At 50.2% G+C, this 26,901-nt stretch overlaps 1 protein-coding gene across 1 annotated transcript; it reads right to left on the reverse strand.

The window, feature by feature from the left end:
- Positions 1-766: 766 nt before the first annotated feature.
- PPP2R5B (protein phosphatase 2 regulatory subunit B'beta) lies at positions 767-24,569 on the reverse strand. Its single transcript, XM_035098503.3, has 13 exons — positions 23,152-24,569; positions 14,900-15,096; positions 13,984-14,085; positions 13,357-13,449; positions 12,184-12,314; positions 8,440-8,499; positions 6,804-6,912; positions 6,571-6,624; positions 5,098-5,148; positions 4,800-4,919; positions 3,383-3,510; positions 2,721-2,822; positions 767-1,066 (listed from the first exon to the last, which is right to left on the reverse strand). The coding sequence occupies exons 1-13, from the start codon at positions 23,348-23,350 to the stop codon at positions 919-921; spliced, it is 1,494 nt and encodes a 497-aa protein (XP_034954394.1). The 5' UTR covers positions 23,351-24,569; the 3' UTR covers positions 767-918.
- Positions 24,570-26,901: the final 2,332 nt, after the last annotated feature.

Here is a 26,901-nt window from a genome sequence, read left to right on the forward strand (position 1 = left end):
CCAGTGCGCTCTCCCCACAGATACAGTGCGCTCTCCCCACAGATAGTCCTATGAGAGCATGCATAGGCCCCGATCTGCACACATACAACTCCCTCCTCACCCGTGCCATTCCTGCTTTTGTGGAAAGTCCTCTTCCACCTTTCCTCCCCCGAAATCCTGCTCCATTTCGGCTGAGCAAATTGGGGGGTGGGGCAGACAGAACAGGGGAAGGGGGGGGGAGAAATGCTGCGGCTCTTCCACTTGGGGAGGGGGGCAGCAGTTTAGGGCTTGAAACCACCAGACTAGGCCTTGGTGAACAAGGTCCTCGGAGATAGGGGGGCTTCCCTCCTTCACCCCTATGTTCCCCAATAGGGAGCCAGGGAGCCGCCTCCCCCAAAAATCAGGACGCCTCCCCCATTGTGTTGTGCTCCCCACTCTTCCCAAACAGAAAGCACCACCGCTAATGGGGAGGGCAGCTTTGGATCAAGAGGCCTATTGCTTAATCTTGCTTTGGGCACCACCCACCAGACCCCCCACCCCCCACCCCAAACTCTGGCCTCACAGATCTTAAGACTCCCCCCTCACCACCATTCTTCCCTCTCCCCAAAACAAGCCCAGCAGGGGAGCCCCTCCGATGCTTCCTTCTGCCCACACCCAGCAAACATAGCCATGCACTCAGACCATTTTGCTTCACAGCCACAGCAAACAGGGGCCTCCTCCGTGGTCACCCCCCTGGGTGGGTGGGTGAGGGCCAGGCCCACCCCCCCAGGAGGAGCGAAAGGCAGGAGCTCTGGTTTGGCACAGGCTGGTTGGGGGTGGGTAGGGAGCGTCCGGCTCTCTGGGATGGGCCCTGCACCCGGGTGTGGGCTGCTCCCACAAGCCACAGTGGGTGAGGAGGGCAGGGGGTGGGTGGGGGCTCCAGGGGAGGGAGGGGGGCTCCTAGCTGGCCCCTCCGCTCTGCACAGCCAGGGAGTGCTGCAGGTTTAGGCGGTTCATCTTGGCCTCTTCCAGTCCTTGCAGCTTCCGCAACTGCAGCTCGTCGAGCTGCCTCCAGAGCTCCTGCCGTTCCTTCGCCTTCTTCAGTTCCCTGGGAGTAGAGAAATTTAAAAGGAGAGGGGAGATGCAGCGAAGGATGAAAATAGTTGCAGTTCCAGCATCATGGGGGGGCTGGAGTAGATGACCCTTGGGGGACCCCCTTCCAACTCTAAAGTTCTATGATACGGCATGCCGTCTTCCAAGGGTCGGCGTTTGGTGCGAGCCAAGAGAGTTTTGTTATTTGGGGTCTGTCTTGGTATTTTCCATAACTGCAGCTTGTTGGGTTTTTGTTTTTGTTTTTTAAGGCAGAATGGTTCTTTTTGGCTTTGTATTCAGGACAGAAAAAAAAGAATGTGCTTCCTTCACAAAGTAAACTGTGGAACTCACTCCCACAGGAGGCAGTTGAGGGCCATCAACCTAGATGTCTTTAAAAAGAGGACAAATTTGTGAAGGAGAAGGCTACCAATGGCTAGCCACAACGGCTATGCTCTGCCTCCACGGTTTGAAAATGGAGAATCATAGAATTGTACAAATAATAAATATAATAATAATAATAATAATAATAATAATAATAATAAATAATTTATTATTTATACCCCGCCCATCTGGCTGGGTTTCCCCAGCCACTCTGGGTGGCTTCCAACAAAAGATTAAAAATACCAATAAAACATCAGACACAGTTGGAAGAGAACCCTATGGGTCATCTAGTCCAACCCCCTGCAATGCAAGCATCTCAGAATCCCTGACCAACGGCCATCCAACCTCTGTTGGAAACCCTCCAGTGAATGGGAGTCCACCACCTTCTGAGGGAGTACTTTCCATTGTCAAACAGCTCTTCCCCTCAGAAAGTCATCCTTAATGCTTAGTCAGAAATCTCCTCTCTTGTCATTCGTATCCATTGATTTGGGTCCACCCCTTTGGAGCAGCAGAGAACAAGTTTGCTCCATCTTCCCTGTGGCAACTCTTCAGCCAGCCTATCCCCTCTCAATCTCCTCTTCTTCAGGCTAAACATGCCCAGCTCCCTCAACTGTTCCTCATAAGGCCCTTGATCATCTTTGGTCACTCCATCACGGCCCGTACTCCAGCTTGTCAATATTCTTCTTAAACAGGGGTGCACAGAATGGGACACAGTATTCCAGCTGTGGTCTGACCAAGGTAGAACAGAGCAAGACTGTTACTTCCCTTGATCTGGACCAGGCACCCCCAAACTGCGGCCCTCCAGATGTTTTGGCCTACAACTCCCATGATCCCTAGCTAACAGGACCAGTGGTCGGGGAAGATGGGAATTGTAGTCCCAAAACATCTGGAGGGCTGAAGTTTGGGCATGCCTGATCTAGAAGCTATACTCCTATTGATGCAGCCCAGAATTGCCGAAGTTTGGGGATGCTGTGATCTGGACACTATACTTCTGTCGATGTAGCCTAGAATTGCATTCGCTGTTTTTGCTGCTGCATCACGCCGCTGACTCATGCTAAGCTTGCGGTCTGCGAAGACCCCTATACATACTATACTTTTCACATGCGCTGCTGAAAAAGATGTAAAGAAGATCGGGAAGCTGTGGGGGCCCTGCGGATAGTGCTAGACTCCCAAATCCCACCAGCCCAAGCCAGCAGGGTATAAATGCTCCCAATGAATATTCATAAATAAACAGGAGAAGCTGCCCAGACTTGCAATTCATCTCCCTCGTCCGCCACGTAGACACTTACTGCTGTTTTTCCACCTTGTAGGCAGCCGTAAGTTCGTCAAATAGTTTCCCGTTCATCTCCATAAAGGTCTTGAGGACATTGTAGACCAGAGAAACAATGGTCCTGGAGAAGAGGGTGGCAGTGCCGGGGGGGGGGGGGAGAGGAAATATGGATGTTACACCCCAAGACTGCTAAGCTACCTCCAGCCCCACCCCATCAGTCAACTGCTGGATAACATTCAACCTAAAAGTGGGTTCCCTTCTGCTTACTGAGGCCCTGGAAGGTGTAGCTAGCCCTACACTTAAAGAGAGACAGTGCGGTGGAGGGGTTAGAGCCTAGGGCCTGGGAGAGACCAGGGTTCAAATCCGCACTCAGTCCTGAAGCTCACTGGGTGACCTTGAGCTCAGTCAGTGCCTCTCAGGTAGCCTCACAGGGTTGTTGTAGGGGATTAAACAAGGTGGGAAGAGCCATGCCTTCCACTTTTAGCTCTTCAGAGAAAAAGAGAAGAGCAAAAAAATAAATAAAAGTGATACAGGGCAAGATATAAATCTGTGGCCTTTTCCCAAAGTTGGGCAATGGGAGCAATGAGGCTTTGCTGGCGACTGGGGGCAGGGGGACACTGTAGGACTGGCCCACCTCCACCCCAGGGGTCCGCAGGCATCCCAACCCAGGCGGCCACTTACGGGTTCCAGTGCTCCTTGGAGACGCGGTAGAGGGTGCCGAAAATGGTGGGCAGCACCGTGTGGCAGTTGTCCTCAACCAGGCTCAGGATGTACTCGTTGTTCCAGAAATACAGAGCCCGCTCTGCAACCTGGAGCGAGAGGAGGGCTCAGAGGGGAGGAAGGCTACTACTAGCCAAAACGGCTACTCTCTGCCTCCACGGTCAAAGGCAGCAGCAATGCTCCCAAATGCCACTTGCTGGAAACCGCAAGAGGGGAGAGTTCCAGCAGGCTCTCCTCAAATAAAGCGCCCCACTATGTACAAAAAATCAAAGTTTCTTCCAAGCTGTTTCATGCAGTAAACATGTTGCACCCAAGTATGCATGGCATGGAGAAAGTGAATGAAGAAACATTTCTATTCCTCACTCCTAACGCTAGAACTGGTGGACACCCAGTAATATTATAAGCTGCATGCCTTTGCTTCCCAATTTGATCCTTTTACATGGTTTTGTATGTATTGTGGTATCTTATGCACATTATTTTTATGGGTTATAGTATGGTTATTTTTCACTGTAATTGTTAAAGGGTGAATTTATGTTTAATTATTATTTGGCGGTATTTAATTCTATTGTGCGCTATTATATTCTAATGGATTGTTGAATGTTAGCTTTAAAATAAACAGCTTAAATAAAAACAAAGCACGTTTTTATTATGATTTTTGGTATTGGTATTGGGTCAGGTTGGTATAAGGTGTGAGGTCTCTGCTGTGTAGTTTGTTGTTTCTTTAGAAAGGAGGCAAACAAACTAGAAGTGGGAGGAAATGGAATGAAATGGAAGTTGGATGTCGGAAGACTAAGATAAAAGGAAGTCCTCTTTCATGCAGTACAAAGTTAACTATAGAACTCACTCCTGCAGGTGAAGGTAAAGGGACCCCTGCCCATTAGGTCCAGTCATGACCAACTCTGGGGTTGCGGCGCTCATCTCGCTATATTGGCTGAGGGAGCTGGCGTACAGCTTCTAGATCATGTGGCCAGCATGACAAAGCCGCTTCTGGCTAACCAGATCAGCAGTTTACCTTCCCTCCGGAGCGGTACCTATTTATCTACTTGCACTTTGGTGTGCTTTTGAACTGCTAGGTTGGCAGGAGCTGAGACCGAGCAACGGGAGCTCTCCCCGTCGCGGGGATTTGAACCGCCGACCTTCTGATCGGCAAGCCCTAGGCTCTGTGGTTTAGACCACAGCGCCACCCGCGTCCTGCAGGAGGAAGACCAAAGTTGGATAGCCTTAAAAAAGAAGATTGGACAATTTCATGGAAGAGAGGTATCAGTGTGCCCCCCCGCCGCTGTCTTCTCAAAAATAGCCAAACCCCCAAAGCTGAATGAGCTCTGGCCCCATCGCCCCTCCCTTCACCCCACCCCCCCTGCCGCTGCCCCAAGAGCACCTGGAAGTGGGGGCTGGCAATACACCGAGCCACTTGCTTGAAGAGGGGCTCCTGGATCTTCACAAACTGAGAGGGCTCAATGACATCCAGAATCTCCTCGATTTCTCCCAGGAACATCACCTGGGTGGACAGGAGGGCAGGGAAAGGTGAGCAGAATATGTTGGGATTAGGCTGGGATGCAGGCACTGGCGGTGCCACTGGGCCAAGATGGGGCAACAGCACCAAGGCTTCCCCCACCTGCCTCCACTTCTGATCCTTCCTCCACTCCCACCCTCCTCCCCACTTGACCCTCCTCTACCTCCTTCTGGGTGCAGGTCTTCGGCCAGTACTTCAGAAGGCCACGTATCACCTGGGAAGGTGGGGAGAGAGGTCAGAACACGGAAAAGTTAAGACACACATCCCGGCACTGGCCTAATAATAATAATAATAATAATAATAATAATAATATATTGCTCTATATGAGGCATCCCCCAAACTCGGCCCTCCAGATGTTTTGGGACTACAATTGCCATCATCCCTGACCACTGGTCAGATTAGCTAGGGATGATGGGAGTTGTAGTCCCAAAACATCTGGAGGGCCGAGTTTGGGCATGCCTGCTCTATACCCATAGATCTCAAGGAGGTTCACAATGTAAAATTGCAATATAAAAAAACACAAAACACAGATTAAAAATAAGAGCCAAGACAACCCAAAAAACACCACCACCACCCCGGTCTCACCAGGTCACCTTAACGTATGTTAATCCCCATTTCTGAAATAGGGAATGGGCCCTTCCTAGGAGAAGACTCACCTCCCCCTTTCCCCATCCAACCCTAGTTTTGTATCTCAGTGGTACAGTCCATAGGTCAAGGGTCGGACTTGTGTGCTGTATGCAGAAGGTCCAAGGGGTCCAATTCCCAAGGGCATCTCCATGTAACAGCTGAGGAAGAGCCTTCTCTGAAACCCCGGAGAGCTGCTGCCAGTTAGTGTAGGCAGTGTAGGCGAATCTATGGTCAGACTTGGGAAAGGGCAGTTTGCTGTTTGTAGCAACACTTGAGGACTAGCATCTGCTAGAGGACTGCCCCACCCCACCCCGAAAAGCGCAGTAACTAGGTTGGGTGGGGAAAGATCTAGTCTAAGGCAATTTCTTCTGCTCAGCCCTTTTCCCCCAAAGGGAAGAAGCCCCCCACCAACCTCCCAAACCCACTGGGCTTCATTGTGCCTTGCCCGCCCCTCAATCCAGAGCCTCCTCTTAGAATCACAGAATCTAGTCCAGGCATCCCCACACTTCGGCCCTCCAGATGTTTTGGACTACAATTCCCATCTTCCCCGAACACTGGTCCTGTTAGCTAGGGATCATGGGAGTTGTAGGCCAAAACATCTGGAAGGCCGCAGTTTGGAGATGCCTGATCGAGCCCAACCGCCTGCAATTCAGGGATCTCAACTAGATCATCCATGGCAGATGGCTGTCCAACCTCTGCTTAAAATCCTCCAAGGAAGGAGAGTCCACCATCCTTCTGAGGCAGTCCGTTCCACTGTTGAATGCCTCTTTCCCTCAGAAAGTTCTCCTTAGCGGCTAGTCAGGATCCCCTTCCTTGTCATTTGAAGGGACAACCCTTCAGATATTTGAAGGTGGCTGTCACAGCATCTCTCCTTTGTTTCCTGGCTAAATATTTGCAACTCCCTTAACCGTTCCCCATGGGACTTGGGTTTTCTTCCCCCCCCCCACACACACCTGTTGCTCCACTGCACCCCACAACCAGCACCCCACACGGCCAAATCATGACTCACATGCTCAGTCAGCGTTGCGTCTTTTTCCAGGAACTGGACCACACAGTAAGCCAGCTACAGGAGACAAAGCGGGATCAAAGGCTGGAGGTTAGAGTTTGGGGACACTCAGGGGCCTCCCCCCCCCCACCAGAGGTCCAGGCATCACTCCACTGCAGATCTTCCCCACCCTCCCACCCCACCTGACAGCAGAGGCCCCTTTGGCCGTCGTGGGTTCCCTGCAGAGTGAGGCTCACCTGGGCGTGGAAGATGGAGAGGGACTTCACCGAGTGCAGCGGGAGGAGGACCCGGACCAGGAACTGCTTGTGCTCCGTCTTCAGGGGCAAAGCAAACCCGTTGATTATACTGGGGGGGGGGGGAAACACAGTGGGAGGTGCATCAAAGCCGGTGCCGTGCGACACCCGTTCTGCAACTGCAAGAAATCGATCTCTTTAGTGTGGCGGCACCTACGACTTTGGAACTCCCTGTGTATGGATGGGGACACCAGGCACCTTCGTTGCACACTCTTTGGCGCCTGCCAAAAACATTTCTGGTTAGGCAAGCCTGCCCAGATTTGCAGAACGCTGATGTGCATTTTCAGTTTATTGCTGGAATGTCTTGATTTTTTTCGATAATCGTTTTTTCTTTTCCTTTTTGCAAACCGCTTTGAAGTTTTTGCAATAAAGCGGCATATACAGGTGAAACTCGGAAAATTAGAATATCGTCGAAAAGTGGATTTATTTCAGTAATGCAACTTATTATTTTTTATTTTTATTTTTATTTTTATAAATGCTTTCTTTTGGAAATTCCACAGTAATAAAACAAATAGTTACAATAATAAACAAAAATAAACATCGCTATTACATTTCATTAATTCCATTCCATTTATAATTGACCTGCCTAACGACAAATAATTACAATTACAACAAATAAAAGCTTGACATATCTTACTTCGCATGTCATGCATCTATCTCATATATTGGTTTCACCTTTTAAGTTGCGTTACTGAAACAAATGCACTTTTCGACGATATTCTAATTTTTCGAGTTTCACCTGTACATTTCTTGCAGCAAAATAAATAAATAGAAAGCTGGGGGACGGAGTGGTCGGGAAAGCTGTTGTCCCCCAAATGGAGGAAGGAGCTTTCTCCTGAGTAGTTCTGAGAAAGAGGAGCCCTCAATTCCCATCGTCAACACCTGATTGCTGGCAGGGAAGGTTGGAGAGAAAAGAAACCAGCACTACTGTTCCTATGCCTCTCCATCCATGCCCCCCAAATTCCCTGGACTTTACAGGAAATGAAATTAAAATTTGTTAAAATTCTGACATCTCACCCTTCCTTTTAATTTATTATATTTTTTTAAAAAAATTATAAGCGAAGGAAAAAAATATAGAGGGGGGAAGTAAGAAAGAGGCAGGAGAAGATGCCCCAAAAAAGCGCATTGTGCAGCATCCATAGAATACGAACACAGCATAAGCATTGTTGTCCTTTAACAAATACTTCGACATATTTGGCTAAGGAAATGCCACGCTAGTCACCAGTGCGATGAAGGCGAGGTGGATCAAACAAAAACGTTTAAATCTCAAAATGTGGCAAAATAAAGCAAAAATAAAAACAGTGTGAGCTTGTGGCATCTTGTGGATTGTATTGCCATGCATCCCAGACTCCTGAGTCGTGGGTGACGGAGCACATGGCTGGGCTTCCGATGACTCAGCGTCTTGCCCTTTTGCTCCGCCCACAGCAGCAGAAGCAGCAGCCAGGAAGGAGCCCAGCTGGTGCATCATGACGGAAGCCAAAGGGGAGAGGAGGGAAGGAAAGAGGCCCCTCAACATTCAACAGAGGCAGGAAGGTGCAGCTCCGGCTGACGCCCGTCCTCCATGTCCTAAGGTGCTTACCTTCCCAGGATTTCAAGCAGCTCCGCCACGCCGTTGAAATGCTCCGTCTCGTAGATAAACCTGGGAGTGTGGAGGGGGGGGGAGAGGTTGGGATCTCATCATCATCACAGCCACCAGCTTTCCACCTGCCTTGCCCCACCCCAACCCACCCCGCTTGGGACCATTGTAAAGCAAAGATGCCGCTGACGTATTTTTATTTATTGCGTTTACCGTATATCCCAGCTTTTTCTCCAGGGAGTTCAAGGAGGCTCACGTGGTTCCTCCTTCACTCTTCATTTAATCCCCACAACAGCCCTGCGAAGTAGGCTAGGGCTGAGAGTGAGCAACTGGCCCAAGGCCACCCAGTGAGCTTCGTGATGCCCGAGTGGGGATTCGAACCCAAATCTCTCCCAGAGTCCAGCACTCTAACCACTGCATCACCACGGGCTCTCTTCTCTTAACATTTTTTTTTTTTTTTTGCAGAGACTGTTCCTGGCCTTTCTGGCAGGAACAGACTCATGGTGGGTTTTTAATTTACAGGTGAAGCTCGGAAAATTAGAATATCGTCGAAAAGTGCATTTATTTCAGTAATGCAACTTGAAAGGTGAAACCAATATATGAGATAGATGCATGACATGCAAAGCAAGACATGTCAAGCCTTTATTTGTTGTAGTTATTTGTCGTTAGGTGGGTTAATTATGAATGGAATGTAATTAATGAAATGTAATAGCGATGTTTATTTTTGTTTATTATTGTAACTATTTGTTTTATTACTGTGGAATTTCCAAAAGAAAGCATTTGTAAAAATTAAAAAAGAAAAAGAAAAATAATAATAAGTTGCATTACTGAAATAAATGCACTTTTCGACGATATTCTAATTTTCCGAGTTTCACCTGTAGTTGAAATTCTTTGCATTTGTATCTTGCCTGTATACTGTTAATCAGTTAATTCTTGTGAGCTGCCTCAGAAGCCTTTTCGGCTGGAAGGCGGCATATAAACAAACAGAAGCATCACATCACATCGCAGGACCACAGCCGCCTTGGTGCTGATTGGGGAGAAGGCAGAACTGCCACCATGGGCTCCACTGCCACGTTCTGCCCGGATCCTCTTCTTTCCTAGCCCAGCTGGCATGGGTGCTGTGATGTCAAGTTGGCCCCCAGGAAGGGTATTCAGAGCACCAGGCCAGAGTGAGCCTCTGCTACCACAGAATCCTAGAATTGTAGAGTCATCTACAGGTGAAACTCGGAAAATTAGAATATCGTCGAAAAGCGCATTTATTTCAGTAATGCAACTTTTTATTTTTACAAATGCTTTCTTTTGGAAATTCCACAGTAATGAAACAAATAGTTACAATAATACAAAAATAAACAAATATAAACTTCGCTATTTGTTGTTGTTTAGTCGTTTAGCTGTGTTCGACTCTTCGTGATCCCATGGACCATAGCACGCCAGGCACCCCTGTCTTCCACTGCCTCCTGCAGTTTGGTCAAATTCATGTTCGTAGCTTCAAGAACACTGTCCAACCATCTCATCCACTGTAGTCCCCTTCTCCTTGTGCCCTCAATCTTTCCCAACATCAGGGTCTTTTCCAGGGACTCTTCTCATGAGGTAGCCAAAGTATTGGAGCCTCAGCTTCAGGATCTGTCCTTCCAGTGAGCACTCAGGGCTGATTTCCTTCAGAATGGATAGGTTTGATCTTCTTGCAGTCCATGGGACTCTCAAGAGTCTCCTCCAGCACCATAATTCAAAAGCATCAATTCTTCAGCGATCAGCCTTCTTTATGGTCCAGCTCTCACTTCCATACATCACTTCTGGGAAGACCATAGCTTGAACTATACGGACCTTTGTCGGCAAGGTGATGTCTCTGCTTTTTAAGATGCTGTCTAGGTTTGTCATTGCTTTTCTCCCAAGAAGCAGGCGTCTTTTAATTTTGTGACTGCTGTCACCATCTGCAGTGATCATGGAACCCAAGAAAGTAAAATCTCTCACTGCCTCCATTTCTTCCCCTTCTATTTGCCAGGAGGTGATGGGACCAGTAACCATGATCTTAGTTTTTTTGATGTTGAGCTTCAGACCATATTTTGCGCTTTCCTCTTTCACCCTCATTAAAAGGTTCTTTAATTCCTCCTCACTTTCTGCCATCAAGGTTGTGTCATCTGCATATCTGAGGTTGTTGATATTTCCCCCGGCAATCTAGTCCGGATTCATCTAGTCCAGCCTTTCGCATGATGAATTCTGCTATTACATTTCATTAATTACATTCCATTTATAATTGACCCGCCTAATGACAAATAATTACAATTACAACAAATAAAGGCTTGACATATCTTGCTTTGCATGTCATGCATCTATCTCATATATTGGTTTCACCTTTTAAGTTGCGTTACTGAAACAAATGCACTTTTCGACGATATTCTAATTCTCCGAGTTTCACCTGTAGTCCAACCCCCTGCAATGCAGGAAATCTTTTTGCCCAACGTGCGGCTCAAACCCACGACCCTGAGATTAAGAGTCTTGTGCTCTATCAACTGCGTGTTGCTAGACTGCAACTCCCACCCATTGGCCATGCTGGCTGCTGTGAGTTAGGTGTCCAACAACATCCGAAGGGCTATGGGTTCCCCATCCCTTGGGTCTGGCAGCTCCTGCACCACCCAGAATATGCTACCTATCTTTATCTGCCAGCGGGAAAAGTGAGGGAGCCCCCAGCTAGGGAATGAAGGGAGAACACAGGACAAGGTCATTCTGCCCTCTAGTGGACAGCAGGCTACATTATCCCCTGAATGGGCTCTCACCACACGGGGAAGAACTTAAGAGCCTGCTGAATCAAGCCAGTGGCCCATCTAGTCCTGCATCTTGTTCTCACAGTGGCCACCCAAGGGAATCCTGCAAGCTGGATCTGAGTACAGGAATACTCTTTCCTCCTGCAGTTTCCAGCAACTGGTATTGAGAAGCATTATTGCAGCATGGACATCACTAGGAGCCCTTGTTAGTTCAGTTGGTAGAGCATCAGACTCAATCTCAGGGTCGTGGGTTCAAGCCCCACACTGGGCAAAATATTCCTGCCTTGGAGGGAGTTGGGCTAGAGGACGCTTGAGGTTCCTTCCAACTCTATGATTCTACAAGAATCTGGCCAATCCCTTTTTAAAAGCTGTCTAGGGTACTGCCGGGACGCGGGTGGCGCTGTGGGTTAAACCACAGAGCCTAGGGCTTGCCGATCAGAAGGTCGGCGGTTTGAATCCCTGTGACGGGGTGAGCTCCCATTGCTCGGTCCCAGCTCCTGCCAACCTAGCAGTTCGAAAGCACGTCAAAGTGCAAGTAGATAAATAGGTACCGCTCCAGTAAACGGCGTTTCCGTGTGCTGCTCTGGTTCACCAGAAGCGGCTTTGTCATGCTGGCCACATGACCTGGAAGCTGTACACCGGCTCCCTCAGCCAATAACATGAGATGAGCGCCGCAACCCCAGAGTTGGTCATGACTGGACCTAATGGTCAGGGGCCCCTTTACCTAGGCTACTGCCTCCTGTGGGAAGGAGTTCCACAGTTTAACTTTGGGCTGTGTGGAGAAGATACTTTCTTTTATATGTTCCGAACCTTCCAACATTCGAATGCAGGCCACCTGTAAATTCCCTTCTTGGCCAGAAAAGAGGCTGGCAGCAACTGCTTCTGATCACACCAGGTGGGCAGAGTGGTGGGGAGAGAAGCCTGTGCTGCAGGAGGCCAGGATGTGGAGCAACCCTGGGGGTGAAGCAGAGAAAAGAGGACTCACCGCAAGAAAATGTTGTTGCACTGCTTTCGGATGTAGGCACGCAGGCCCAGGAACTTGCCATAGACGCGGTGGAGGATGGTCTTGAGGTATTCGCGCTCCCGAGGGTCCTCGCTGTCGAAAAGCTCCAGTAGCTGAAGGAAAGGGAGAGGGGAGGGGAGGAGTCAGAGCAAATGAGCCCGGAACGTCCCCAGTGAAACTCCTGGAGAGTTTCCTGGGCCTTCTACAGATCACCAGGCAGCGGCTCTCCAAGCTTGCAGCACGACTGGGAGATGCCAATGACTTAGCTTGCTGCCTTCTGCAAGCAAAGTCATGTGCACAGCCTAAGATTAGCCCAAAGGGGGTCCTGGCACAGCAGCGTGTTCTCACCGTGGCCAACCAGGTGCCCCAGAGGGAAGCCAAGCTTGTATTGTTATTTTACTAGTATATTCCGGCGTATAAGGCGACCGGGCGTATAAGACGGCCCCCAACTTTTCCAGTTAAAATATAGAGTGTGGGATATACTCGCCGTATTAATAAGACGACCCGGCGTATAAGGTGACCCCTGACTTTTGAGAAGATTTCCCTGGGTTAAAAAGTAGTCTTATACGCAGGAATATACAGTATTTTCTTGTTGGGAGCTGCCCAGAATGGCTGGGGCAAACCAGCCAGGTGGGTGGCAAATAAATAAATAAATAAATAAATAAATAACATTATTATTATTATTATTATTCAGGCCCCAGTTTCCAAGGAGGGCATCCAGTTCCTTCCTGGCCATGTCTTATTTATTTACGTCTAAAAAAATATTTGTGTGTTGCTGCCTGATTTAAAAAAGGTCAAAGAAGTTTGCGACAAGGATGTCGGTATATACTTAACGCGCGCACACACAAAAAAGCTTTAGATCAGAGACCATCAACCCTTATGAAAAGACCCATTCTCAATTGCCCACATAAGTTTGATGGAATAGAAAAGTTCTCCACAGGCGTTTTGGAAGTCAAAACAGCCTCATTTCTCTGCAGTACCCCAACAGAGTCACTGCAGAAGGAGCAAGGCTTGTGACCCACCTGCAAAGAGGGCCCACACTCGATGCACCAGGAACCTGGCTTTGCTGCCCCAGGCACACACAAACAACACACACACACACACACACACACACACACACACCCTTGCTCAGCCTTCTTGCTCCTTCTCACTCACCAGCAATACAAATTTCTGGTCTATGTAACGCTTGGCGACCGAAGGTTGGAAGTCTGGGCTCTCGAGAAACCGGAGGAAAAATTCATACACAAGCTGGGAAGAGGTAGAGAGGTGGAGCCATTAATCGCCACCACAAATTCTTCCAATTCCCCGCCCCCACCTGCCCCCCCACAAGGCACTTTTGTCCCCCCCCCCAAAAAAAATTTAGGCCACCTTCCCTGTTTCCATAAACTTATCCCTGGCGCTCCCTTACCCTATCAAACGCATTTTTTTTCCAGAATAGCAGTTTGCACAACCCGCGAAGAAAGATAACAGCACAATAAAATTAAAGGCAGCCACAATTAATTGCACATTTGTTCAAAACCCAATTAAAACTAGTTTAATTAATTCAACAAAAAAACTCAATCTGGTGATACCAGCTTTTCAGGTAGCCATTTACACTTCCAGCCCACGCCCCCCCCCGCTGCCCTCTTGATTCTTAGCGCCCCCCCCCCACTGCTCGCCACTGCAAGTAAACCCACCACCCACTATGGGAACCACTGGTTTAAGGCATCCACCAGCAAGCCAGGGGTGGAGGTGGCAAAATGACACATGCCCACACGAGGCAACCCCACAGAGGAGTCCTACCTGGAGATGTGGCCACGAGGGTTCTAGGTTGGGCTCATCCTCTTCAGGGTCAAACTCAGGGTTCTCACTGGGAGGAAGCGTCCGGAAAATGTTGACCGAGATCTGTAGGGAGGGGAGAGAAGAAATCAGCTAAGCTATACAGCAGGCATAGGCAGACTCAGCCCTCCAGATGTTTTGGGGCTACAACTCCCACCATCCCTAGCTAACAGGACCAGTGGTCAGGGATGATGGGAGTTGTAGTCCTGAAACATCTAGAGGGCCGAGTTTGCCTATGCCTGCTATACTGACTAGTTACCACTTCAAGCATGCTGCTCTAAACTCCTGCAAGGTACACCCCTGCTCCCAATAAAAATACACCCCTCGAGCTTCTGGCTTTGACAGGGACCAGCCAGGTGCCCAAAGAATCTCGGGGAAAGGGCAATGAGATCATTCACAGGGGTTGCCAACTTGGTGCCCATAGCTGCAATGGCACTGTTATGAGATCTTCCCTGGCACCCTACTATTAACTTCAGAGAGAAGGAAGAGGAGGGAGATCATAGCCTGTACTTGCTTTTATAACAGTCAGCACTTCTGTCCAGAAAGGCATTATTTTTAAAATATTACTTTTCACTCTGTGTGTGTTTTAACCCATACACATTAAATGCAGAAACGGAACAGGAAAGATTTGGAGAGTGCTCCATCCATCCCTAACTGGAGGTCATTTTGCCTCCCCTTGAGTCATAATCTGTGGCAGGGGTCTCTTGCTCAAGCTGGCAGAACGCATCCCTAGCCTTCAGCCTCCCTGGCTGTTGCCAGCAACCAATGCAGCCTCCCTGGCTGCTGCCAGTGACCAGCAACCAATTGAGCCGCCCTGCTTGTGCTTGTTTGTGTGGCAGGGGAGCCCATCCTCTTCCCTCCCTCCCCTCTCCCTGCTTACCATCTTGATGATCTCAGGGTAGAGCGGCTCAATGAGGATGCCACGGTTGGTGGCCACGCACTCCACCAGCTCGTTGAGGGCTGCCCGCTTGATCTCTTTCCCCTTCAGGTCAGCGACACAGTCAAGGAAGTCGAAGAGGACGGAGCACTGCTGCAGCTTCTTGCACAGGAGGTCGTGCAGCTCTGAGACAGGAGCATCTGCAAGGGAGGAGGAAGCGACCACACACACAGGGCTCAGCAGGTGCTTGCGCAAGAGGTGCTGGGGCTCAAACATGCTGGCCAGTCTCACCCTCCAAAACACCAAAGCCCCCTTCTGCGTAATCCATCGGGGCGGTCCGGTTGCAGCTATTTAGCGGCGGAGAAAAAGCAGGCTATGTGCATTTTTGCTCTGCTTTAATTATTTGTAAGGAAAAGGCCATTGGCCAGGGTGAGGAGACACTTGTTATGCACGCAGACGGTTCGATCCATGTCACCCCCAGGAAGGGCTGGGAAGAAGAGACTCATTTGAAACTCTGGAGATGCAAGTGGACAAATAACCTGAGCTGGCAAAAGGTGGTTCTGGGGGAAGAAAAGCACAGCTCCACAGACAGAACACCAGCGGGGTTGTCTGCTTTGCTGGAGCCCATGGAACATGCAACAGGCAGGACCAGGGGTTGGGCGTGCAGGGCAAACAAAGCTCCCCTTGCCAGCCCAACCCTTGCCACTGCCACCACCACCAAGCAGAGCACATTTGAGGGTTCACAGGGCCGAACCGCCTGCCCCCTGAGTAGGGAGGAGCCTGGCCGTCCTGCCGATGTGGCAGGTGCATCCCCTCCCCAACACTGGCCAGGCAGCCATTCAGCAAGTGAGGGCACAGTGGCAAGGCCAGACCAGAACCCAGAGACCCCCAGTGGCAACCTTGCAAGACCCCTAATTCCAGAAAGCAGTACATAGGAACCTGCATTCTTCTCCAAGGTGAGACTATGGGCCCGTATGGTTCGGGACACTAGCAGGCACTCCCCAGGGTTAAAAGCAGGGGGCATTCCCAGCCCCCCCGGAGACGCAGCTGGGAATTGAACCTGGGACATTCTCCATGCAAGGCAGATGATCTACCGCTGTGTTATGGCTCTTTCTGTTATTTTTCCTTTCGTTTTTTTCTCCAGTTATTTCCAAGCATTGCAATAAAAACAGTTTCCAAGTGCAGTTTCCACCACCATGTTTAAACCACACATTAGGTGGTGCTTTACTGAATTCTTTCCCTAGATTAAATATTTTGTTTCCATCACACCTGAAAAGGTTTTGTATTTATACAGCATAGAAAATGAACACTGCGTAATTAAAAAATATATATTCAGAATAAAAGGTAAAGGGACCCCTGACCATTAGGTCCAGTCGTGACCGACTCTGGGGTTGCGCGCTCATCTCGCATTATTGGCCGAGGGAGCCGGCGTATAGCTTCCAGGTCATGTGGCCAGCATGACAAAGCCGCTTCTGGCAAACCAAAGCAGCACATGGAAACGCCATTTACCTTCCCGCTGTAGCGGTTCCTATTTATCTACTTGCATTTTGACGTGCTTTTGAACTGCTAGGTTGGCAGGAGCTGGGACCAAGCAACGGGAGCTCACCCCGTCACAGGGATTCAAACTGCCGACCTTCTGATCAGCAAGCCCTAGGCTCTGTGGTTTAACCCACAGCACCACCTGGGTCCCAGATATTCAGAATAAAACATGTTAAATCATGTTAAACATGTTAAGATATTCAGAATAAAACATGTTAAATCAGATCTCCAGTGATTTAGTGCAGTGGGGAAAATTTCCTATCCAAAAATTTCCAGAAAACCCACATCATTCTCAAGGGATGACCACCTTGGCAAGTCGGAGCTGCCTGTCACTTGTGCCCATCAATGAGTTAAGAGTCAGCAATGCCTGCTCTCTAACTCCTTGGCTGTGGCACCAATAAGCCATTTCCTCAGTTGGAGGCAACAGTATACTCCGCAAGACACTAGCCCTGTGCGAGGTCACGGGTGGAGTGGCACACTCAAACACTTGGCCTTACAAAATTAACCAAGCCTCACCCAAGTGGCCCTAGCCATCCTGGAGAGCCCACCTCATCCTTTTCCTCGACAGGGAGCTGGGCCCACTCCAGAAGGTGCCAGGCTGGGTGCTTTTCCCATGATGATATTTAAAAACGACAGGAGCCAAGAGCAGCCATTCCCAAACAGGGAAATGAGGCATTGGTGAAATGATGAGCACTTGGAAAGCACCAAGAGCGCCCCAGGAGAGCAGGAAGTCAAGGATGAAATGCAGCAGTTACTTAACAAAAATAATAATCAGGATCTTAGAGGTGGAGGGTTGGGAAGGCTGAAGTCAGTTTTAAGCAGGATGCTGCTATTATACAGGTATTTGACGTGAATTGTTTTTGATCGGCTGGGTTCTATTTCGGTCAACTTTATTTTGCTGTAAACTGCCCTGTAACAGGGGTGTGTCTGTGTGTGTGTGTCTGAAGGGTGATATAAAAGCACCCTAATACATAAGACTCAGGCACACAAACCATACTGCTGCTGCTGCTGCCATCTCTCCTTACCCCTTGGGGCAAGAAGCAGCCCTGGGAATCCCCCTGGGAATGGTAACCATGGCAGCCATAAGGCTGATCAGCCACATCCGGAGACAGAGATGATGAGCAGCTCTGAGCTCTGGGATCAGTAGGGATGCAGGAATATTTGGAGGGGGGATTGCCTAGATGAATGCAATGGGCATCTCCCAAGACTTGAGAACCTATTCTGGTTTTGTCTCCAAAGTCAAAAAAAATTTACCCCTGCGGAGGAAGAGGGAGTCTAAAATGTATTTTGAAACTGAGCAGCATTCAAGGCCATGAAACTGAGAGCAGCCGAAGAGAGCCATTTCTGCCCCCGGCCCAGCATGCGGCCAGACACTCCCATTTCCCACTCATCTTTTTATTACGATTACTATTATTTATTATTCACCCTGCCCAGGGTGCCTAACAATAATTAAAACAACATTTAAGGACAGTTTAAAGCAATACGGAATCACAGAAGGTGGTTCCTAAAAATGAACATGTATAAATAAATATGCATCTCGAATGTCAAAAGTCAGGGCAAAAGAGCGTCTGCAGCAGAGTGGTTTTAAATTTTGTATAAATCTGATGCTGTACAGCTAACGTGGGCTCCTTCTGGAGGAAGGTTAGGGCGAAAAGCCAATAAATTAACCAAATCGAAGGAAACCAAACCCTGGGCATTTAAACAGCTTCTATTGCAGTCAGTTACGGGATGGGGTGGGGCTGGCTGCTCTGCCTCCCACTTTTGGAAGCAATATATGAATTTTTGGTTGTCTCTCCTGTAAATGGTGCTATTAGTTGAATATGTTTTGTGCTTCTGTTGTCTTATGGTTTGTTGGTGATTCATTATTCTGTGACTGCATTTTAGCTCATGCAAGCCACCCTGGGACCTTAAGAGCAGTCAAGAAATACCATTAATAAATAAAGATGGCATTTCCTCATTCCAAGATGCCTCTAATAGAAAAGCCAGCAGGACACTCCAGTCTGGCATAGAGGAAACCTTTCTTGATGTTGCAACTCCACCTTAATAAGTCAACAGTAAGGCCTGGCCCAGTGTTTGAGGGGAAGGGGGGGATAATGAAACCCTGTCCAATTTTACTATGCTTCCCCACTGAGTTAATGCATCGTCTGATTTCATCGTTGCTGATTTTAGCTAATTGCCTATTTGCAATGCATTTTGAGGCTGCTTTTATCCAGGCTGAAGGCCACTCGATGAGCTCACGAGCAGAAATTAATCTATTATTTGCATTATTATGTGTTTATTTGCAACACACAAACCCCACCCACCAACTCCCTCCCGTTTTTTTTAGTCAAATCATGGCACCCTTCTGTGAGGACAGCGGCTTACAGGGCATGGTGGAGGCTGCCCCAAAAGGTATGGGGACCAGGGTCCCCTCTGACACACACCTGCAATTTCAGCACTTCCTGGAACTCTGCCCCCCTCCCCATTATCGGGCCGCTGCAGACCCCCAAAGGCAGGCCCCCTAAGTGGGCAATTCTCTGCATGGACACAGAAGCAATCCTCAGGGTGGGAACACAGCAAGTTGCTTTAATACCGGGTCAGACACCTGTCCGTATCTGACAGACAGCAACTCTTCAGGGGTCTTAGGCAGAGATGGGCATTTCCCATCACTTGCGGACTCTTTTCTTTTAGCTGAAAGAGCCACAACATTCTGCCTGTATAGGCACGTCTGAGCTGTGGTCCTTTCCCGTGGGAGCTTACTTAGTGGCACAAGGACTCCAATGTGAGCTTCTGATGGAGCATGGCTACAGAAGAAGGCAGGATGCTTGGGGTTGCCTCCCCAGTTGAGGAGGAGGATGCAGAAGGGGTGGAAGATGCTGGCCTGGCCTGGCCTTCTGGCTGCATCCAACAATACCAAGAGTGGCAACGGCACGAGAGAGGACAACTCCCGGCGGCTGCTCTCAGTTGCAAAGTGGTACCCCAAGGAGGACTGAGGAGCATCAGAACAGCCTGCCAAATCAGTGCAACGGCCCACCAGGTCTGGCATCCTGCTCTTACAGTGGCTCCTGTGGGAAAACCCGCAAGTAGGATCCAAGTGCAAGAGCACTCTCTCCTGTGGCTTCCAGCAACTGGTTTTCAGAAGCATTGCTGCCTCCAGTTGTGGAGGCAGAGCATAGCTATCATGGCCAGCAGTCACTGACAGTCTGATCTTTCATGGATTTCTCCAGCCATCTAGGTTGGTGGGCGTCATTGCCTCCTGTGGGAGTGAGTTCCAGAGTTTGACTATGGGCTGCGTGAAGAAGGGCTTTCACCACCAAGAAGCAGCCGCAAGCAGCCAGAGGTGAGGTCCAAAGGAAGCTGCTCTAGACAGAGTCAAACTATGGGTCCATCTGGATTATCCATGCCGACCGGCAGCAGCTGCCCAGGGTTACAAGCAGGGGACCGTCCCTACTTGTGAGATGCAGCTGGGGACTGGACCTGGGACCTTCTGTAGGTGCTTTGCTTTCTTACTCTGCTGGAAAGACACATTTGCCTGAATGTGCAAACTTCACCTGTGTGGGCACACAAGACATGCCCCCAACACCACCCCACACACTCAGCCCCCAATGACCCCCATGCAAATGAAAATACCTTTAGCTCAGTTGGTGAAGCATGAGAATATTAATCCCAGGGTTGTGGGTTCGAGCCACACATTGGGCAAAAAAATTCCTGCATTGCAGTAGGTTGGGCTAGATGACCCTTGTGGTCCCTTCCAACACTACAGTTCTATGGTTTAATGGTAAGCGGGGGATGATAATAATAATAATAATAATAATAATAATAATAATAATAATAATAATAATTTATTATTTATACCCCGCCCATCTGGCTGGGTTTCCCCAGCCACTCTGGGAGGCTTCCAACAGAAATATTAGAAATACACTAATTTCTTAAAGATTAAAAACTTCCCTAAACAGGGCTGCCTTCAGATGTCCTCTACCGTGTTTCCCCTTTTTTAAGACACCGTCTTATAACTTTTTTCCCTCAAAAAAACACACAGTGGCTTATTTTCAGGGGGTGTCTTTTTTTTTTTAAAAAAGTGCTGGTACAACTGGGACCCACTGGCTCAGGATGCTCGGTGCTCTCTTCTGCACATTGCTGGGCGCGTTGTTGGCGCTGCCAGTTCCGAGCGCCTGCAGGGTGGGGTGGGGGTGGCAGTGCTTTAAACCCCCAACCCTGTAGAAAGCAATGGAAGTTATGGACCGTAACAATCCTTAAGAGGCGCAGGTCTTAAAAAACCCCTGGTATCACCCTTGAAGCACAGCCTTCCAAAGTCAGGGGGGAAGAGGTCTGTTTAGACAAAGGAAAGGATCGGGGTGATTCTGTGCCCTGGGACCCACAGAACTACTTTAAAAATCCCAACCTGGGGTGGGGGGTCAAATAGTGAAGCCCCATAGCCCTGTAGCAACAGAAGGCACATTCTGAAGCACCCGAGCTGTTCGGTTCCATAAAAAATCCAGGAATTGTAAAATTAACAACAATAATGGGGGGGGGCACTCTATCCAAAGAGTTAAGAAGGAATGGGAAAGTGTTGAGTTATATATGGAAAAATATGGAAAGGAAAGTTAGTTAAAGATAAAAAATAAATAATTATCGCAAGGGGAAAAATAACATCATAAAGGGTAATAATATTAAATATAAAATAGACAACACAACAGAAAAAGCAAGTATATGACTAAATGAGATCGCACAGGAGTGAGGGAAGTGGGGAGAGAGGGAGGGGGGTAAGGAATGGAAGGAGACAATGGTTGGAGGAGGGTATAGGGGGATGAATTAAAGGAAAATTAAGACTGAGAAGCGCATGGTTTTTGTTTTTTAAAGATGCAAAGGCTTGCAATCAGCCAAAGTATAGAGCCCAACTTCCAAGAGACTGCGATCTACTTGCGGATTTATAAACTGGAGGTGATCTACCCCCGTTTTATTGGTGTTCAGGTCAGAGTTGTTTTTAGAGAGAGGAAATATCCCATTTTTGAGGTTAAAGTAAAAGTTCCTGACCTTTTTTTTATAATGAGGAAATGCTGCTAAAACTCTGTTCTTCATTCCACGAAGGGGAGAGGGGGCGGGGCCGGGTGCTCAAAGACAAAAGAAATGGAAAAGGAGATAGCGATCAACTCCAGCCTCGCATTCATGCAGCCGTCGGGAGAGGCAGGGGCTGCAGCCGAGTGCTGCTTCACAAACAAACGGGGGAAAGTGCTTAGAACCCAGAGAATCCAGCTGAAAAACACGAAGCAGCAACAGCAATTGCACACACACCATCCCAAGCCAGCACAGTAACCAAGTCCCAAAAGCAAGAAAGGACTCAGCAAACACTGCTGCGGCCGGCGTTGCTGCTGCTGACTCGGGGAGCTCAGTGATCTCTTCCGCACAGCGCCTATCACTATGGCTTATTTTCGGGGTACGGTTTATATTTCTCAAATGCTTAGAAATGCTGCTATGGCTTATTTTATGACTACGCCTTAAAAAGGGGGAAACACGGTAAAAGTCTGGTAGTTGTTTTTCTCTTTGACATCTGATGGGAGGGCGTACTACAGGGCGGGTGCCACTACCGAGAAGGCCCTCTGTCTGGTTCCCTGTAACTTGGCTTCTCGCAGCAAGGGAACCGCCAGAAGGCCCTCGGAGCTGGACCTCAGTGTCCGGGCAGAATTATGGGGGTGGAGACGCTCCTTGTGGGGTGGCCCACAAGGCTTTCCAGTTGCATTTGCCTGATCACAAGTGGAAACTCCTTGCACGCCTTCCCCATGCAACTCAGAGAAGGTCGGGGACCAAGGGGTGGTGGTGAGCATGATGCACATGAGGACATTGAGCATGTGGGCACCACTCTCTGCCCCCCAAACACACCTGCAGTTTATGACTGCTCCAAGTATGATGAATATTGTTCCCCAAATTGCATTTTACTTTGCTTGCCTCTTGCTCAAAGCTGTGATTCCAAAGCAAGCAGAGAGACCACAGGAGAGCTTCGCCACAAAGCTCCGAGCCTGCGTTTGGCCAGGGCCAAGCCCAATGCTCTCGTTGAGGTGAGGATGCCCTTCCCTGCAATAGGAAACCAGGGCTACCCTCCTGGAGCTCAATATAAGAGGCTGTGTGGTGTAGTGGTTAAAGCGTTGGACCAGGACCTGGGGCAGACCAGAATTCACACCCCTCTCCGTCATGAAGCTCACGGGGTGAGCTTGGGCGGGTCGTGGTATCTCAAGCCTAACAACAGGGTTGTTGTAAGGATAGAACAAGACAGCGGATAACTGAGCACGGCACCTTGAGCTCCTCGCAAGGAAAGTGCGATTGAAATGTACTGAATCTATAAAAATGAACAGGTGGCCAAAATGAAGATCCAGATGTAATGGCACCTCTCGAAAGCTCAGCAATGAGGCGGTTTCCCCAAACCAAAGATTGAGGGAGTCTCAACACAGGCCTTTCTTCGTCTAGGGTGTGTCCCCCAACTAACACCCCCTGCGCTTATGGCAGGCCTCTGCTGACAGTAAGAGCTATTGGACCTTGGAAGATGGCAAACTCTCCTTCACTGGAGGTTTTTAAACAGAAGTTGGATGGCCATCTGTCAGGGATTCTTTGGCTGCAGCTCCCGCATTGCAGGGGGTTGGACTAGATGAACCTTGGGTGTCTCTTCCCACCCAATGATTCTGTGGCAGGTCTCCCTGCTAGAAGGACCCAGATGTGGAGGCAGGCCCAGGCCTCTGGGGACTTACCTTTGAGCAGAGGGAGAGGTGTGAGCTCCTGCTGGTTGCTCTGGTACCGGAACTGAGAGGAGCTGTGGGAGCGCCTCTGGCGCGAACGGCGGAGTGACCGGCGGGAGAAGCCATCCACTTTGTCCGGGGGCGGCACAGGGGACAGCCCCGGGGAGGAGGGGCTGGTGGGGGTCACAGCGGGTGGGATCTTGGTCTCCATGTTGGCAGGCAGGTGGAGCCCCCACTGCTGTGAGTCTATGCCAGGAGGGCCCTTAGTACCCGGCAACGGCGTCTGGCGTCTCCTTAGGCCTCAGGAGCAGCCGCCCCATGACACAGGCCGGGGCCTCCTTCTGCGGTCCGAGTCCTTGGCTCAGGGTCTCGGCGGTGCGTCCAAGCCCAAGGGGGCTCACCTCCAGCGTGACTCCTGGCCTACTTGGCTGCCATGGCTGGACGACTCAGGGCCAAGAGGAGCTGAATGCCAGCGAGGAGCATGGAGGGCGACTCCCCCCCCCCCAAGTTGTGGTGCAAGGAGGCTTCTGGGGCTGCAGAGGTGGCTTTTCCCAGCTGTTGCAAAGGCCAACCTCCCCCAAAAAACCTGGTGCCTCGCTGAGGTGAAAGTGGGGCACCCCCCCCCCTCCACAGCAACCTGCTTTAACAGCTCCAGGCACAATCCGGGCACAAGAGCCTGAGCCCAGGGGGCACCCCTCAAGATCTACCACGGGGTCCAAGGGATTGGAGGGGCAGTGCCCAGGCCAAGCGGCTCCTCTTCTTCCCCACGTCCAGGGGATCAGCCTGTGGGGCTGGAGAAGATGCAGAGGCCGCCGTCTGTTTCCTAGTTCAGGCCGAAGGCGGCGGCGGTAACGGCGCAGGAGGCATCCTGGGCGCAAGGAAGCAGGCGGGGCCGGCCTCCAGCCAGAGCCCCTTGTCGTCGTCGCCGTCGTCCTCCTCCCTCTCCCATGGGGCACCCGGCAGCAGCTGGCTCGCAGGAGGAGGAGGAGGAGACGCCGCCGGGAGGGCGCCCGGCACGGCCTGGCTGTTTTCTCTAGCCGGCGGCAGGTGCGGGCAGGTGCATTGCGCGGCGCCGGCGCACCGTCACCAGAAGCAGCAGCGGCAGCCAAGCAAGGCAGGCCCCTGCCGCTTTCCTCTGCCCTCCTCCGCCTTTGGCTCCTCTGATGCTGCTAATGCAGCAGCAACGGCGGCAGCTCCTGGTGCTGATTTCCCCCGCGCAATGCAAGGAAAAGGAAGCGCGCGCGCGAGAGAGAGACGGAGACCTAATCCCGGTGCAGCAGCAACAGCAGGCTAATACAGTTCGTGTGCGCGCACGCGCGTGCCCCCTCCTCCTTCTCCTCGCGTCGGACCCAGCCCCAAAGCCTGCCTCCGCCTCTATTGCGCACGCGCTCTGCCTTTTCCTTTGATGCGCTCCTCCTCGCTTAAGCTGTAACACTAAGTAACCTTCCCGGCCCACGTGACCCCGCCGGAGCGCTCCCATTGGCCCCTTAAAAATAGAACCTGCGTCATCTGCTTAAGGAATGATGTCATCTCCACTGGCCATCCGAGGAGGAGGAGGAAAAGTGAGGAAGGAAAGCGCTGCGGTGGCTGGAGAGAGAGGCCTGCCTTGCCCTATGAGGGCAGAAGCCCAGGCGCGCTCCAGACACGGCTGAGCTGCCTCCGCGCTCCCTGCAAGGAGTGGGGTGTTGCAAAAGCCCTGGGAGGCCACCTGCGCTGTCCCCTTGGCATTGCACCACGGGGGAGGGGGCACTGGCTGAGTGGCAGAGCCCCTGCTTTGCCCGCTGGCGTCTCCAGGCAGGGCTGGGAGATTGCCCCCTGCCAGTCAGTGCAGGCGGCACTGAGCTAGACAAATTAACGGTCTGACTCGGTATAAGGCAACTGCCTACACCCACAATGCAAGGTTGACTGGGCCTCTTCACCCAAAGCCTACACTGCTCTTCTTTTCTTTTCCTTTGCGCGATGGAGTTGGTCCTTAATTGTACCCGCCCGACACCCCGCTCAATGTTTTTTTCCTTCGAGATCTCTCCGCTGCTTCCTGTTACTTGGAAGAGGAGAATAATAACCTCCACCACCCCCCTCCGATGTACCACTCTTAATCGCATCGATGCTACACATTTTATTAAGGCCAGCCGTTTAATTGACATTGACGCTGACCTTTGCAGGGGAACAGGGAAGAAACAGGTAGATTGACACTCGCGCCGCTCTTTTTGCGGGCAGGTGATTGCTGTTAAGCGCGCGCGCACCCATCTCATCTGCAAATATATATATACCGTATATATCTGTTGAGCGCAAGGATTAATGCAAGGGAGCACTTGCTTGCCTGTGCATTTAAGCTGTTGCAGCCTCCCCTCCTCGTGGCGGCTGCGGCTGTCCGAGCCGCTCTCCGGGGGGGAGAGTTGAGTTGCGAGATGAGCGATAATGGGCCCATTAATCCATTTAGGCGCTGGCGATTAGCGCTGTCTCATAACAGGCCTGGGAAGGGAGGGAGGCCAGAGGGGAAGTACAAGAGAGTGCTGGTTGGCATCACCCTTGTAAATTTTCTCCCCACGGTGATTCCCATCTTGCAGGTGGAGGAGGTTAGGCAGGCAGCCAGATCCTGTGCATCAGTACTTTTGCCCAAGGAAGCCTGGCTTTGCCTAACACCACCTAGTGGCAAAGGCAGCCTTTATTTATATACTGTAGCTATCATTCATTTGGATCAGCAGTTCCCAAACTTTTGAGGGCCACTACGCCTTTGGTTCCATAAACTCATCCCCAATGCTTCCTCCCCTATAAAAAGCATTGTTCAAAATAGCTGTTTGCACAACTCGCTAAGGAAGATTATAACACAGTAAAATTCAAAGCAGTAACAATAATAAAACTATTTGCTTTAACGAATTCAACAAAATTTATGAACTTGATCCAGTGAGACCCGCTTTTCAAAGTCTGACAGTCTCTTACACCTCCAACCCCCACCCCACCCCCTTGCCTCTTCATGCCCACCTAAGTGACCCCATGGACCATAGCACGCCAGGCACTCCTGTCTTCCACTGCCTCCCGCAGTTTGGTCAGACTCATGTTCGTAGCTTCGAGAACACTGTCCAACCATCTCGTCCTCTGTCGTCCCCTTCTCCTTGTGCCCTCCATCTTTCCCAACATCAGGGCCTTGTCGTGGCAATGGGGCTTGAATAACTTAGAGAAACTATGAGCTATGCCATGCAGGGCCTCTCAAGACAGACAGGTCATAGTAGAGAGTTTTGACTAAATGTGATCCACCTGGAGCAGGAACTGGCAACCCACTCCAGTATCTCTGGCAAGAAAACTCCATGGACAAAGACAACAGACATATAAAAGTTATGACGCTGGAAGATGAGCCCCTCAGGTCGGAAGGTGTCCAACATGCTACTGAGGAAGAGCGGAGGACAACTACAAGTACCGTAGATTCAGAGCTGATGAAGCGGCTGGGCCAAAGCCGAAAGGTCGCTCAGTTACGGATATGCCTGGAAGCGAAAGGAAAGTCCAATGCTGTAAAGAAAACAAATGTATAGACCACAGCAATTAGCCATCAAAGCGGTGGGCAGGGTAGAAACAGAATGAAATGCAGGAATACAGGCTCTAAGAAGAATCAAATCAATTGAGCAAACTCTAGAACAGTGGTAGGCAACCTAAGGCCTGGGGGCTGGATGCTGCCCAATGGCCTTCTCAATCGGGCCTGCAGACGGTCCAGGAATCAGCGAGTTTTTACATGAGTAGAATGTGTCTTTTTATTTAAAACACATCTCT

Source organism: Zootoca vivipara, chromosome 16, assembly GCF_965207765.1.
Source record: "Zootoca vivipara chromosome 16, rZooViv2.hap1.1, whole genome shotgun sequence".
Lineage (NCBI taxonomy): Eukaryota > Metazoa > Chordata > Lepidosauria > Squamata > Lacertidae > Zootoca > Zootoca vivipara.

Excerpts from the sequence above, each read along its gene's own strand:
- PPP2R5B (XM_035098503.3), bottom strand. The coding sequence starts at position 23,350 with ATGGAGACCAAGATCCCACCCGCTGTGACCCCCACCAGCCCCTCCTCC. Across the intron at positions 6,625-6,803 it reads TCTCCATCTTCCACGCCCAG|CTGGCTTACTGTGTGGTCCA; the intron begins GTGAGCCTCACT and ends TGTCTCCTGTAG. Across the intron at positions 2,823-3,382 it reads TCCAAGGAGCACTGGAACCC|GACCATTGTTTCTCTGGTCT; the intron begins GTAAGTGGCCGC and ends CCTCTTCTCCAG.